We start from the raw sequence: 14,460 nt of genomic DNA, 5'->3' as shown, positions 1-14,460 counted from the left end.
CTAAAGCGATGGGCGAAGGAATGGTCAGGAAACAGATTCTGTCGAAAGAGTTCTGTAACCAAGTTCTAGTAACTGATTGTGAGGAAGCACATGTTTTTGCCTTTTCCTTGTTAGTTCCTTATCAGTACTGGACAGGTGGTGGGTGGGTATCCCTGATGGAATGACTGTCTTTGCGTAATAAAGCATTGGCTTCCTTGTGGGCCATGCCAGGGTGTTTCTTTCATCAGCCAGCTGGCTGTGCGAGCACTGAGAAGCTATACTTTGGAGCTGGGACCAAGTTGACTGTTTTAGGTAAGAAAATACAATTTTCTCATGAACCTCCAGCCTGAATAGCGAAAGTTTTTTGACTTCATTGTTTTATATTGGGTTAGCATAGATGGCATAGAGGCAGAAGCAGAAAATATATTGGTCTTGGCAGATAAAAGGGGTCAAAATGCCTGAAACTGGATGCTAAAGGAGTATTTTGATCTTGATTCCATTCAGTCATATGAACAAATGCTCTAGTATATCTGTAACCAGCTTGGTATTGTGGATATCCTTTGGGGCTGGATTGAGAGATCACGGTTCAGTTGCCCACTAGGTCCTGAAGATCACTATATAACATTGGCCCAGTCCACATTTGCACTTTGCTGAATCATGTACTATCAGTTGCGGGATGACTGTCATTCGCAGCTGGATTTTTCTGTGTGGACAAAGGCAACCCAGTTACAAATGACTGATTATATTACAATGATGACACAATTTTCAGTGATGTTTGGATGCTGCTTTAGGGTGGAACGACATGTTATGAAAATTGCCGTGGGTTTTGATATTTGTGCAAATTCATAAATTTCCTCCAATGAAAGTAAAAGGAGCTGGGGGTGGGAAGGGATTTTTGATGGGGGGGGGGGGAGAGATGGAAAACCCATGAGCTGAACTGCTGCTTTAAATCACAGCCCCAGTAGCTGCAAATATCATTGTTGGAAAATAAACACTCTACCTTCACCCTTAACCTGATCTGCCTAATGTGGATTATTGTGAGGATAGCAGGGAAGAGAACTATGAGGTTGGGTAGAAATTGTAATAAATAAGTAAAGACTGAAAGTCCATGTAGCCCAATATTCTTGGAGGTTGGGTAGAAATTGTAATAAATAAGTAAAGACTGAAAGTCCATGTAGCCCAATATTCTTGTGTCAACCTTGGCTAGCTAGATAGAACAAGTTAAGAAAAAGCTCTTGGTAGCATATGAGGGTGTCATTGTATGGCAGAAGTGCCCCGGTCCTTGATGGGAGCTACTATTTATGATAGCATGGCTTCACGCTGTGGAATACCTCTCCACTGAGCTTTGGCCAAGGAACTCGGCTGACTGTTCTAGGTAAGCAGCAGATGATATGGAGTGGGAAGGAAGTATTGTTCATCTGGATGTTCTGGAGTTATTTTTACCACATATGCCAGGTTTTCAAAGTTGGATTTTAGTAGGGAAGCACCTGAGAGCTGCTGGCGAGTGACAGATAAGGGGGGGGGGGATTCAGACTGAGGGAATCCGGATGGAATCACTGATCCACCCTAAGGCTCACAGGGTGACCAGGCAGTCCAGTTTATGGGTAGTTGTGAAAATGAAACAAGATTCCATTCCCACCCAACCTCTGGGGACCTACTGGAGGGGAAAGTGGGATGCATCTAAGTAAAACATTTTGTGGACTTGTGCTGTCCTAAAGTGATGATGGGAACATGATGAATGAAAAGGGTAAACTGAGCCAGCAGTGCATTGCCATTGCTTCTGGAAAGAGATCCAAAGCTGAACTTCTGTGAGCTCAAAATTATCAAGTGTCAGTAATAAAAGGGAGGAACAGAACCCTCTAATCCACCATATCAAAGTTCCCAGAAGAACAAGTTTGGTTCTAAGGGGTGACAAGCTGTGAAGCAGACCGATGCTCCAATTTGGTCAAGGAAATTGGCTGACTGTGCTACATAATGCTGAGATGATGACCCTAAGAGAGAACAGCACTTGGCCTACAGGTGATCACAGCAAGGATTGTAAACCATTCTCAAGTACGATCTTAACACTCTTGAAAACAACCTAGCAAAGCAGCGTTGTATCATTATTATGATTATGTGAAACTGAGAGCTGGTGCTGAGAGAGAATAGTGGCCAGCTTGAATGCAATGCGTTCGTGGCACATGATAGAATTGATCCAAACTACAGCACTATTACAAAACATAAGCATGAATGCTTAAAATTAATTTCTAATTCTTGATAGGAAAGTATTCCATTTCCGAATTTATCAGACATGTTGCTATGTAGTAGACTAGTTTATATAGGTGAATACTTTCTGTTAATTTCGCTAACCAATTCTCCTTCTTTGGGGTTTTGTTCTTCTTCCAATTCTGTGCAAAAATTCGTCTTGCAGATGTTTTGAAATGAAGCACAAATTCACAAACATCTCTGGAAAACATATCTACATAATTTAACAAAAAAAATTCATGAGATAATGGCATGTCCATTATCATGTCCCAAAACTCTTTTGCTTTCTTACACTCACACCAAATGTGTATAAAATTGCTGCTGGTAGCCACACACCCCTAATAATCCCCACCAGCCCCTTGAATTTTTTTACTAATTTATAGGGAAATAGGTGCCATTGATATAGCATTTTTATTAAATGTTCTTTGGCACAGAGCTCTATCCTTATCCTGATCTGCCTAACATGAATTATTGTAAGGATAACAGGGAGAACTATGCATGCTAGTCAGAGCTCCTTGGAAGGAGCATAGAATTGTAATGAATAAGAAAAGATTCAAGGTCCATGTAGCCCAGTATTCTTGTTTCAACACTGGCTATTAAAGCTAGATACAAAATGTTAAGAAAATAAGTTCTTGGTAGCATATAAAGGTATCATTATGCAGCAGAAGTGCTCCAGTCCTTCATGAGGCACACCCATTTTATTAGCATGGCTTCACGCTGTGCCAACAACTATCCACTGAACTTTGGCCAAGGAACAAAACTGACTGTTCTAGGTAAGCAGCAGATGATGTGGGGTGGGAATGAGGTATTCTTCTTCTGGGTGTTCAGGAGAGATTTTCACCATATATTGTGGGTCTTAAATTTTGAGTTTTAGTACAAAACATCTGAGAACTGCTGATGAGTTGTAGACTAGAGTGTGAGATTTGGACTGAGGGAAAGTAGATGGAATTGGTGCTCATCTACAAAGCTGGTTAGGTGAGCAGGCAGTTGATCTGACAGTGTAGAGGTGATTGTTAAATAAGGTAATTTTCCAGAGATCTTGGTGGGAAAGTAGGATGGGGGTAAGTAAAATGTTCTGGGGGCTACTATACTAACGCGACTTTGTAGTGATGCTGGGAACACAATGAGAAATTTAGTCTGAACCAACAGTTTGTGGAAGAGATCCAGAAGTGGATTTCAGTAGGCTCAAAAATAGCAGGTGTTAGTAAGGAAGGCAGGACAGAGAACACCAGCAACACCACAGTTCTCTGGGGCACAGGTTTGCTTACAGGAGTGATATGCTGTGAACTGCTGAGACGTTATACTTCGGACAGGGAACGCGGCTAACTGTGCTAGGTAAGAAACGCTGGGATTATGAGGAGTTCTTAGCCTTTAGGTGTTCATGGCAAGGATTGTAAACCATTCTCAAGCGTGATCTCAATGTTGTTAAAAATAACTATGCAAAGCAGCAATGGGATTCTAATTGTAATTACTGGAAACAATGAGCCGATACTGAAAAAGAAGAGGGGACATCTTGGAGATTCATGGTACACGGAGATTTGAGCCAAATAGGGACCCATAGACTGTTCTGTTTTGCTGCCTCTGAAACTCTTCAGAGGGTCAGTAGAGAAAAAGCATATTTATGACCTCTGGTGCTGCCAAGATCAGACTTTGGGGAATCAGATCAGTCTAGAACATGGGAAGGGCTGAGGGTAGGGGGGAGAAGGGCAAAATCAGGCTGCATTTTCACATTGGAAGTACATATTGTCATCTAAAGAGAGGACCATAGGCCCTGCATTGTAAAAGTATCTAACTCTTTGTGGTGGAGTTAATAAATTAGAGAAATTGTTCATCAAGAGAACTAAGTTAGAGGCTGTATAGAAAGGGCTGGATCCAGTCAGCTTTTTCACTCAATCTCACTCAATACCTCTCCTTACTACAGCATGTTCAAAGTAGTGGTGGTCCATGAGGTCTTATGATCCCCAGCAGTGGTGTCACAAGAAGGGGTGGGCATCGCGTCCTGGACTTCTGCCACTACCTGGCTCACTACTGTCCTTACATAAGGCTGTAGAAGGCAACAGATGTGCTTTGAACTGGGTCTGATGTTGTCCTGATGAAGACAACTCAAGGCAGAACTATATGTTACTCTGTTATTCCCCTCCTTCCCCCAATTCTTTTTTTGTACAAGTTAGTTTCTGGTGGCTTTAGGTTGAGCAAAGGTCTGGTTGGGAAGAATGTTTAACTCCTTCACATTCATAGTTGTACTCTCTGAGGTAAAAGATACAAATCAGTAGGGCTACTGCAATTAAGAATATGTTGGGGATCATCTTGAATAAACAAAGAAAGGAACACACCAAGGGAATACAGGACCTTCCAGGGTCCTTCAGATATTTTGCATGGCCAGTATACCTAAAGCCATAAGTAAACCTTGGCCTGAAACTCATCCAGATTCTGGTACCATGAAACTAATATAACACATACAATGGATGTCAAACATTACAAAGTCTAGCCTAAAAGTCTTGCGGTTATGGACAGTTAGGTGCTTTCATCCAGAGAACTCAGGGAAAGGATGGTTTACCAACTGAAAACACCAATTTTCCACGTACTAAAGCATTCATGCTGTTGTTGATATCAAGTGCAGGGATGACCAATGTGTTTTTAGGGACTGAGTGGGGCCAGATAGGGCTTTTGTTCTGCAAGTCTTCTGATTGACTACTGGAAATTTGGTTGGCTGGTCAGATTTTTAAAACTTTGGCAGCAGCTGACACCACAGCACAAGGATCTACCCTGTGTTTTTGAAGTTAAGGTGTGGCAAACATTTTGTGACTGGCTCCGCCTCTCATTGACAGCCATTTTGTTGCTGTGTCAGGATTCCAAATGTGCCCACAGGTTCAAAAAGGAACCCCTGATTGAGAACATTTTTGTTCTGCCTTTCCTCTAATCCGTTCACATATATGGTTTTCCTTTCCCAGTTTTATCCTCACAGCAGCTCTGTAGCTGAGACGTAGGGTTGCCAGCTTCCATGTGAGTTCTCCCAGGGTTACAAGTGATCTTCAGACTATAGTGATCAGTTTCCCTGGAGGAAATGGCAGCTTCGGAGAGTGGGCATAACAGCATCTTCTCTCTTTTGAGTGACCTCCTCTCCCCAAATTCCACCCTTCCCAAGTTCCAGCATGTTATTTATCCTGGGATGTTATTGGCTTCCCTGCCATGAACAGCTTTAGCTGCCCATTTCCGTGCATTAAGGGAACAGGATCCCAATCGAGTGATCTCTGTGGTGTTGACCATGCCACAATGGTCACTTTGTTCCGCTTGTTCCAGGGCTGTTTCCATTGATATAAAAAAGATGATGTTCATTCTAAGCCACCTCGACTTGTTGCCCAGATTAGATGAGAGAGAGAAAAGAATTCTTGCACAGCTTTGTTCCTCCGTGGTCTGGCTATGAGTTACACTTTGGGACTGGAACTCGGCTGACTGTCCTAGGTAAGATTGCGGCTGACTGTCCTAGGTAAGATTGCTGCTAGAAGTTCAGAGCAAATGCAGGTGGCATGTTTCTCTTCTGATAAGCGATTTGTAATTTTTCTAAGCTTCAGACATTTATAGTGCTGTTATTGTTTGGAACCACTGTCACATGTTTCTGATGCGACATCTTATTTTTTGCCACCACTTCTTCCAAAAGTGGGGTGGGGAGGGGGGAATCACTCTGATAACAATGTGCCCAATTCAGACAACCTGAAGCAATATTCAGTCCCATCAAAGAGGAGTTAAGCAATCAGCGTAATTACCTTCAATGAAAACTACATGAATTAAAAGTGCTTGACTATGGCTGATTGGGGGTGCCGTGCATAGGCCCCAACTCCCTCATATAGCACTCTTTGGTGCATCCACATGACATTTCTAGGCATAAATGAAAAAGAACTGGGGTGCACACTATAAAATTATAATGTGAAACTGGCCTTAAAAAACCTTATTAGGTCCCAAACCATGTGATTTGTGCTTTGAATTCTAAACTATATTATTCAGAAGGGGGGGGGGGTGCGCGCATACCTGCACAGAAATTTGTATGACCAAAACTTTGGAGAGCTGCAGTGGTTCTGAAAGTGTGGGTCTCAGCTGATGACTATCTCACAGGGGAGTCACAGGGGCCAAGAGGTAGGATAAGGAACAGGGTGAACTGGAAACAGACATGGGATAGCAAATATGGGGTTTTCCTCTGCCTAATGTGCAAAGATGCCATGACAAATAGCCTGCTGCTTGGTAATTCAATTTATCCGTTTATATAAAAAGATGAAATTCAAAGTTCATTGATGTAAGATTTCTACATTTTTCATGTTGGGGGGGGGGGGGAGAAATTGCTGGATTTACCTATAGGCTTGGCAGACCGTAACATAAGGCCTCAGAATCTAGGGGGGCTCCAGCCAAGGTGTGTAATATTTTTGACACTTGTCATAGACCTTTCTTATACATGCTGCCATTACATGCTGTAATCTCTAAACAGCCCTTCAATAATTTTCCTGGCACTCTATTTCAGAATAATACTGTCTTAAGCCAATAACGTGACACTAGCATTGCTTTCTGTATTGATCTAGGGGGCTTGGGAGGGGCCTCACAAATGGAATACCTAGGGCCTCTATTCATCTAAATCGGGCATTGGGGAGAGAGTAATATGGAATAACTTTTCAAGCAGGTCCCCATAAGTGTGTGTGAAGTGCCCTCAAGTTGCAGCTGAGTTATGGTGACCCCATAGGGTTTTCAAGGTAAGAGCCATAGGGTCTTAAACCCATAGGATTTTCAAGGTTTGCCATTTTGGACCTGTGCACAGACACCCTGGACTTCCTTGGTAGTCTCCCATCCAAATACTAACCAGGCCCAACCCTGCTTAGCTTCCAAGATCTAATGAGCTAGCCTGGGCCATCCAGGTCAGGGTGGGTCCCCCTAGACACAGTAAATTTGAAAGTAAGTCTCTCTTTATAAAGTTTAAGAATTCAATTATACGTCCTCCAACCTAAAGAGCCTTCCTACAACTATATTGGCTCTTCCTTGAACAGAAAACACACTTGAATTGGAAGAAAGATCCTCAAATTGGAGAGAGACTTCCAATCTAGGCCAAAAGGAAAAGTGGGTATAAATATTTTAAGAAATAAATATGTAAACTTTGCTCAATGAAGTGGTAGGACATGGACAAGATCCACCCCACTGTTTTATGGACGGATCTCTCTCTCTCTCTCTCTCTCTCTCTCTCTCTCTCTCTCTCTCTCTCTCATCATCTATCATCTATCTATCATCTCAGTCTCCCACTAGTGGATGGGCATATGAACTGTATGAGGTTTTGCCTTTGAGGTAATACCAAAATGAGAGGAAAGGGCTGTCAGTGATGTTAGATCTGTAATGACTTGACCAACAAAGGAATCCTTGATGAACAAGAACCTTACTTGCCATGCCTTAATTTGTTTTCCAGAATCAGGACAACAATCGAGAGCCCCAAATGTGACCACTTTTGCCCCCTCCAGGCAGGAAATTGAAGAAAAATATGTGGTCACCCTTGTGTGCTTGGCGAGCAATTTCATTCCAGACCACGTTAACATTAACTGGTACCAGTCTGACGAAGAGATAACAGAGGGGGTAAAGACGGAGGAGTTCTCCAAATATGACAGTACAACGAAGACCTATTCCTTGATCAGCCGCTTGAGGATCTCCAAGGACAAGTGGAGGAATTCTATAAGTCCATTCCAGTGTAAAGTCAAATTCTATGAGAATGACACTGTGAATGTCTATGAAAGTGTCATCCAGGGTGAAGGTGAGTGGAATGTGGGTTAGCCACGTTGGCAAAGGGCTGCACTTAAAGCAGAATCAAAATTTTGTAATGAAACTTCAGTATATTTTAATAATCATTGTTTTTTATTTTTTTTAAATTAATCAGGTTGTCCAAGTTCTGTACCATGAATGCTGGATTTTGCCATCCGAATGCACAATATAAATGAATCCAATTGGTACCATCTCTTTAGTTTTGAATCATTTGTTTTAGATCTGTGAATTATGCCAAGGGCAGTAAGAACCTCCTTCTGATTCCCAGATATATTATTCAGGCACCCCTCTAGCTTCTGAGATTTTGTCAGCTTTTGCCTGTCAAAATTCAGCCTATCTTTTTCAACCATGAGGGCTAGAAACGTGGGTTTAAAGGACAGAACCCAAAAGCTGAGGCATGGAGAGAAGTTGAATCTTGTTCCTAACAGTTTCATTCAAATAACAAAATTAAAAGCATTTTAAATCCCCCCCCAAACTTTCTGAAACCCCTGTGCAAGCAAAGTCCTACTCTACCTTTTACACTATTGCTAATTACATCATTATTATTTATTACTAATTGTTATTGATTACTCATTAGTAATTAGCATTAATAATAGTACTAATAATACTATGAATATTGGTGTTATTTGCAACAGCATTTGGACTGTTAGTAACACATTGTTCACTCACTGCTTTTCGGGTATCCTTTGGCAATCTGTATTTTCCCCCCTCAGTCCTTCTTGGCAGTTGCTCTGTTTTTGAATTTCAATTATTATCCAAATGCACCTTTCCCTCCCCTCCCCTCCCCGACCCCCCCCTGACCCCGGCACTCTCAGTCGCAACAAGAGCTAACAGAGATTTTCCCTCTTCTGCTTTCAGGTTGTGATGCAGCAAAAGGTAAGTCAAAATCATCCCTCTCCCTCCAAATCTGTGTCAAAATGAATGGGTATGTTAGGTTTATTAACCTCCAGGTGCTACCTGGAGATCTCCTGCAATTACAACTGATCTTCAGGCTAGAGATCAGGTCACCTAGCAAAAATGGCTACTTTGGAAGGTGCATTTGGAAGGAGCAGCAGTGGCGTAGGAGGTTAAGAGCTCGTGTATCTAATCTGGAGGAACCGGGTTTGATTCCCAGCTCTGCTGCCTGAGCTGTGGAGGCTTATCTGGGGAATTCAGATTAGCCTGTGCACTCCCACACACGCCAGCTGGGTGACCTTGGGCTAGTCACAGCTTCTTGGAGCTCTCCCAGCCCCACCCACCTCACAGGGTGTTTGTTGTGAGGGGGGAAGGGCAAGGAGATTATAAGCCCCTTTGAGTCTCCTGCAGGAGAGAAAGGGGGGATATAAATCCAAACTCTTCTTCTTCTTCTTCTTCTGTGGCACTATACTCCATATCCCTCCCCTCCCAAACTGTGGCCTCTTCAGCAGTTACATAGGTATAGTTTTTTATGGGGGGGTTCGGGGGCGGGGCCACACCCCCACCAGCGCTGGGGATGTGGCCACACTTCTCCAAGCCCCGCCCACAGCCTCAGTGCTTACAAAAGCAGCTTTCCGAGGCCAGGGACGGCAGACTACCCTGCCCTGCCTGCCGCCTCCCCCCACCAGCTGGGCTCCCACCAGCCGGCAGTCCTTTCTGCCCTCCCCTCCAGGCAGAGGTGAAGCTAGGGAAAATGGAGCCTGGTGCAAAATCTGAGCTTTGCACACACACACACACACACACATCATGGGCGGCCGCTGTGATGCTGGAATCCACCCCCAAACAGCATCATTTTCAATGGTGTTTAAACTAGGGAACCCAGATTCTCCTTTTAAATTCACCTTAAAGGGAGAATCTGGGGTCCCCAGTTAAAGCAACATTGAAAGTGATGCGATTTGGGGTGGATTATCCCCCACCCTGAAACAGCATCACTTTCAATGTTTAAATAGGGGGCCTCAGATTCTCCCTTTAAATCCTTGCCGAAGGGGGTGGATTTAAAAGGAGAATCTGGGGAAATTTGGAGGGTACCTGCTGTCAGGGGTGCAATTGTTAAGATAGCAGCACCAAACTTTCAGGGTATCTTTAGGAGAGTCTCCTGATGATACCACCCAGGGTTGGTGAAGTTTGGTTGAGGGAGTTCCAAAATTATGGATCCTCAAGGGTGTAGCCCCCATCTCCTATTAGCTCCCATTGGAAACAATGGGGGATGGGGGCACCCATTTTGGGAGACCATAACTTTGGACCCCCTGAACCAAACCTCACCAATCCTGGTTGGTATCATCAGGAGAGTCACCCAAAAAATCCCTAAAATTTTGGTGGCACTAGCTTAAAAACTCCGTCCCCTACAGGCCAAAAACTGAAAAAAACACTAAAATACAAAAACCACAAACGGGGGCGGAGCTTCAAACATGTCATGTGGGGGTTGAACCCGGGAACCCTACCTTACCTACGTCCTTGCTCTTCAGGCTCCACCCTTAAAATCTGCAAGCATTTCCCAACCTGGAATTGGCAACCCTAGGTACTTTGTGCTTTTGGTGTGCTGATCCCAGCCCCCCAGCATCAAAACTTTGTGTACCATTCAGTCATTTTAGTCCAAGATGGGAAGGGGGGGGGTTGTTTATTCATGATGGTTAGAGCTAATCAGGGATAATAATCTTGAAAAATCCTCTTCTCCCCTGTTATGAACAAGATCCTTTTAATAAAAAATGAAGAAGAGGAAAAGTTTGGATTTTTACTCCCCTTTTCTTTCCTGTAAGAAGACCTGTAAGAACTCCATCCCTTTCTTTCCCCCAGCAGACACTTATGAGGTTGATGGGACTGAGAGAGTTCTGAGAGGACTGTAATTGGCCCATGGTCACCTAGCAGACTCCATGGGTAGGAGTGGTAAAACCAACCTAAAACTGTTTGGCTTGGCATCCTTACCTACCTAACAGGGGTGTTGTGATCATAAAAGAAATTTGATTAAGCCACTTTGGTTTCCCCTTGAGGAGAAAGATGGGGTATAAATGAATTAATAAATGAATGAATAGCATAAAAATAGACAGTAATGCCTTCCTGTGTGATCCTTCATATTTTTCCACCTTACTTCTTTTTTTTAGTGTCATATAGAAACAGTGGCTATGTCGGATTCTTTGTCTACATTCTTCTTATCTGCAAGAGCACCTGCTATGGAGTGTTTGTTATGGTATTGATGCTGAGGAAAAAGGTGATGTAAAGTTCTGATTTCTATTCAATTATTTATTTGCATTGATTAAAGGGGATTTGCGCTGATGGTCAAAAATAAGACTCAGGCCCACTCTTATATATTCTATGACCCCCTCCCACAAATCCATCATAAAGAAAGCAGAATTCTGCTCATCCTTCTGACACTAGCAAACTCCAGACTGTCTGAGCTGTGGATTCAGGAGCTGCCTCATGACATTCCTCAGAGTTCCCTGTCCCCTTGGAGCTACCTTTCATAAAGGTTAGGCCTGGGGAGTGGGAAATCAGGAAAGTTCCTCTCTGCCATTGAATTTAACCCACTGATTTTGTAAGAAGGTTTTTTGTTGTTGTTTCATGGTATTTGACACACCTATTCCCGGGACTCCCCTTACCTGTAGTGCAGAGTGAAACACTCCAGTTTATCACTTTTCAAATGGCCAGACTTCAGGTGGATATCATCCAGAATTACAACTGATTTCTGGACTACAGAGATCTGGAGCCCTGGAGAAAATAGCTGTTTTGGAGGATGGACTCTATGGCATTATATCCTGCTAAGATTCTTCCTTTTCCCAAACCTGAACCCCAAACTCCCCAGGCGCCACCCTTTGGGATAGGGCGGGATATAAGTGTGATAAAAATAAAATATAAATAAATAAATATCCAGGGGTTTCACAACCTGGTGTAGGCAACCTTTAAGCTCATTCTGCTGAATAGTAGACCAGTCCTCAGCTTGAAATTGTTAAGAAATGACTATGTTAAACCCTAGAAGTCCATTCTGTATGCTGTATTTTTTTAAAAAAAAAAAACCTGAAACTCCCATGATCCCCCCATGGTGTGTTTTTAATTTAAATTTACACAACAACAGTTCACCATAACTCATCATCTTATAAGAATTATGGTATAACTGAATGCTAAATGATTCTTAGTATGACCTCTCACTTAACAGTAGGGAAAAATTCCTTACTGAGTCAGACAAGTCCCAGCGTTCTTTGCAAGAATCCCAAAGGCTAGCAGATAGAGTTGTGAACAGATCTAGAGAAATGGATCTTTAATACAAAGAAATGGTCAGAAGAAGCTTTTCATGTTAGGAGGCAGATAACATCTCCTTCAGCCTCTGTTAAAAGGACAGGACGTTTTCCTCCAGGTTTGTTGGCACCTGGCGAGGTCACCACAGGGACACTGGTTCAATATTCTGCACCTTGTTCCATCTCTGTGGAGGGCCACATGCACAAGTGGATTCCCCCCTCCACTGGGGCAAGTCCCTGGGGAAGGCAAATCAGCTGACACGGCCTTGCGCCAATCCCAGCGACGGACTCCTTCCCTCTTTGGGATGGGGCTGAAAATCTGTTTAGCAGTAGACATCTTTGCAGCACTCTATATTTAATAGAAATGAATTGGGATTTTTTTTAAACTGTAAATTTTATTTATAATCCTCTAAACATTTTTCTTTCTTTTTTGTTTTGGACATTTTTAATTTAGAAGATTTTTATCTTTTGAATGTATTTTAAGGATAGTTATGGCGTATGTCTGTTAATGTATGTGTTTTGTAGTGATTGTGATGGCCTATTGCTAGCTAATGCAACAAAATCTTCATCTTCTATGCTGGCTACTGGTCCATTCAAGAGCCCAATTCAAGGTGTTGGTTTTGTCCTTTAATGCTATGACCTGGAACCATCATGGCTTGGCACCATCATCTTTCATTCCAACCTGGGAATTAAGACTGGAAGGATATACAATCCTGAGTGTCCCACCAATTAAAGATGCTCATTTGGTGGGTATATAAGAGGGTCTTTTCAGTGGCAGCCCCACAATTCTGGAACAACTTTTCCAGGGAGATGTGCCTGGCCCCCTTATTGTCAGTCTTCAGGAGGCAGCTGAAGACAGTTTATTTAGAACCGCATGTGGTTGATTCAGCTTTTTTATTATTGTCAGTCCAAATTGGAGTGTTTAAATTCTGACTTTTTATGAGTTTTATCATTATTTTTATTGTGATTTTACAATGCTTTAATTCATGTTGTAAGCTGCCTTGGGTTCCACAAGGGAGAAAGGCAGATAACTAAATATTTAATCTTAAATAATAACAATTGATTCCATTCCCTTTCTTTTCCTATGACAGAAAGTGTAATAGAAGTTCTTTACTTGGAAACCTCTTGCCAGCATGCAATGAATTGTTTGAAACCAGAAGGAAAGAGGAATGCAAATACTCTTGCCCTAATATCCGATGCAGCATTTTTGAACTTTCTTAACATAACCATATTTGTTTTGACTCTGTCTGAGGTTATTCAGTTTGAGGCTATTCAGTTCTTTATGTTTGTAAAAACACTGGCCATTTTTTTTATTTAGGTTTGTTAACATTTTTAATAATGCCAGTTGAAGGTAAGCATGCTTAAAACAACAGGCTTAAAGCCCCATTGATTTCAGAGAGAGCTGTGGTGTTTACAGGGCTGAAATCAATGCAGTTTGAGGTGTTTAACTTTGACTGGATCAGGTCCAGTGATTTAAAAGAAATAGGCTTAAAAATGACTCTATTAAAAAAGAGTGGAAAAAGGAAACAAGGCAAACTGACTAAAAAGAGTCTATGACTTATTAAAAAGGAGACACTGAAAGCACAAAAAAAACTTGAGCATCTTAAATGTCTTTTAAATAAAGTTGCAGATTGTTTAATTTGTAGTGTTTTCTCTGTTATTAGCATTTCTGACACAAGAATTCAGATCTTCTCAACGGGTCTCAGATGTATTGCCACAAACTAACTTTGGTGGGGGTAGGGTCTTGTCTCATTTTATTGTGTGTTTCGTTCTGAATAAACTGATTGTGTGTTCCTTTCTGAATAAGTTTTATTTGTGTTCATTTTAAAAAGCAAACCACGGTGTTCCTGTCAGTTTATTTTATTATCCCTCACTTTTCTACCCAGACTTGAGTCAGTTTATACCAGTGGTGGCGAACCTATGGCACGGGTGCCAGAGGTGGCACGCGCACACAGAGTTTGTCACGTGTGGGGGGGGGGGGGCGAGAAGAACTAAAGCATGATCCTTTACCTGGGAGTAAGCTCGGTAATTGCTTCTGAGTAAACCCTCCTAGGTCATGATTCACCCGTTCGAAGCGTTGCATGGTTGCTTCACCAAGCTTACTCCCAAGTAACACGTGCTGTAGAGCCAACCGTTTTTTCTAAACTGAAACCTCAGTATTCAGATAAAATTGCTGTGTTGGCACTTTGCAATAAATCAGTGGGTTCTGGGTTGCAATTTGGGCACTGGGTCTCAAAAAGGTTCGCCATCACTGGTTTATACCCAAGCCTGG

General features: G+C 42.4%; 1 gene segment (V, D, J or C); it reads left to right on the top strand.

Annotated features, from left to right (window-relative positions):
• Positions 1–154: 154 nt before the first annotated feature.
• LOC125436391 lies at positions 155–13,991 on the top strand. The segment is given in 5 exon segments: positions 155–291; positions 7,661–7,999; positions 8,866–8,883; positions 11,061–11,167; positions 13,280–13,991. Coding segments are annotated over 5 exon segments (561 nt in total).
• The last annotated feature ends 469 nt before the right edge of the window (positions 13,992–14,460 follow it).

Source organism: Sphaerodactylus townsendi, linkage group LG07, assembly GCF_021028975.2.
Source record: "Sphaerodactylus townsendi isolate TG3544 linkage group LG07, MPM_Stown_v2.3, whole genome shotgun sequence".
Classification (NCBI taxonomy): domain Eukaryota; kingdom Metazoa; phylum Chordata; class Lepidosauria; order Squamata; family Sphaerodactylidae; genus Sphaerodactylus; species Sphaerodactylus townsendi.
This window is presented reverse-complemented; position numbering and strand designations above follow the sequence as displayed.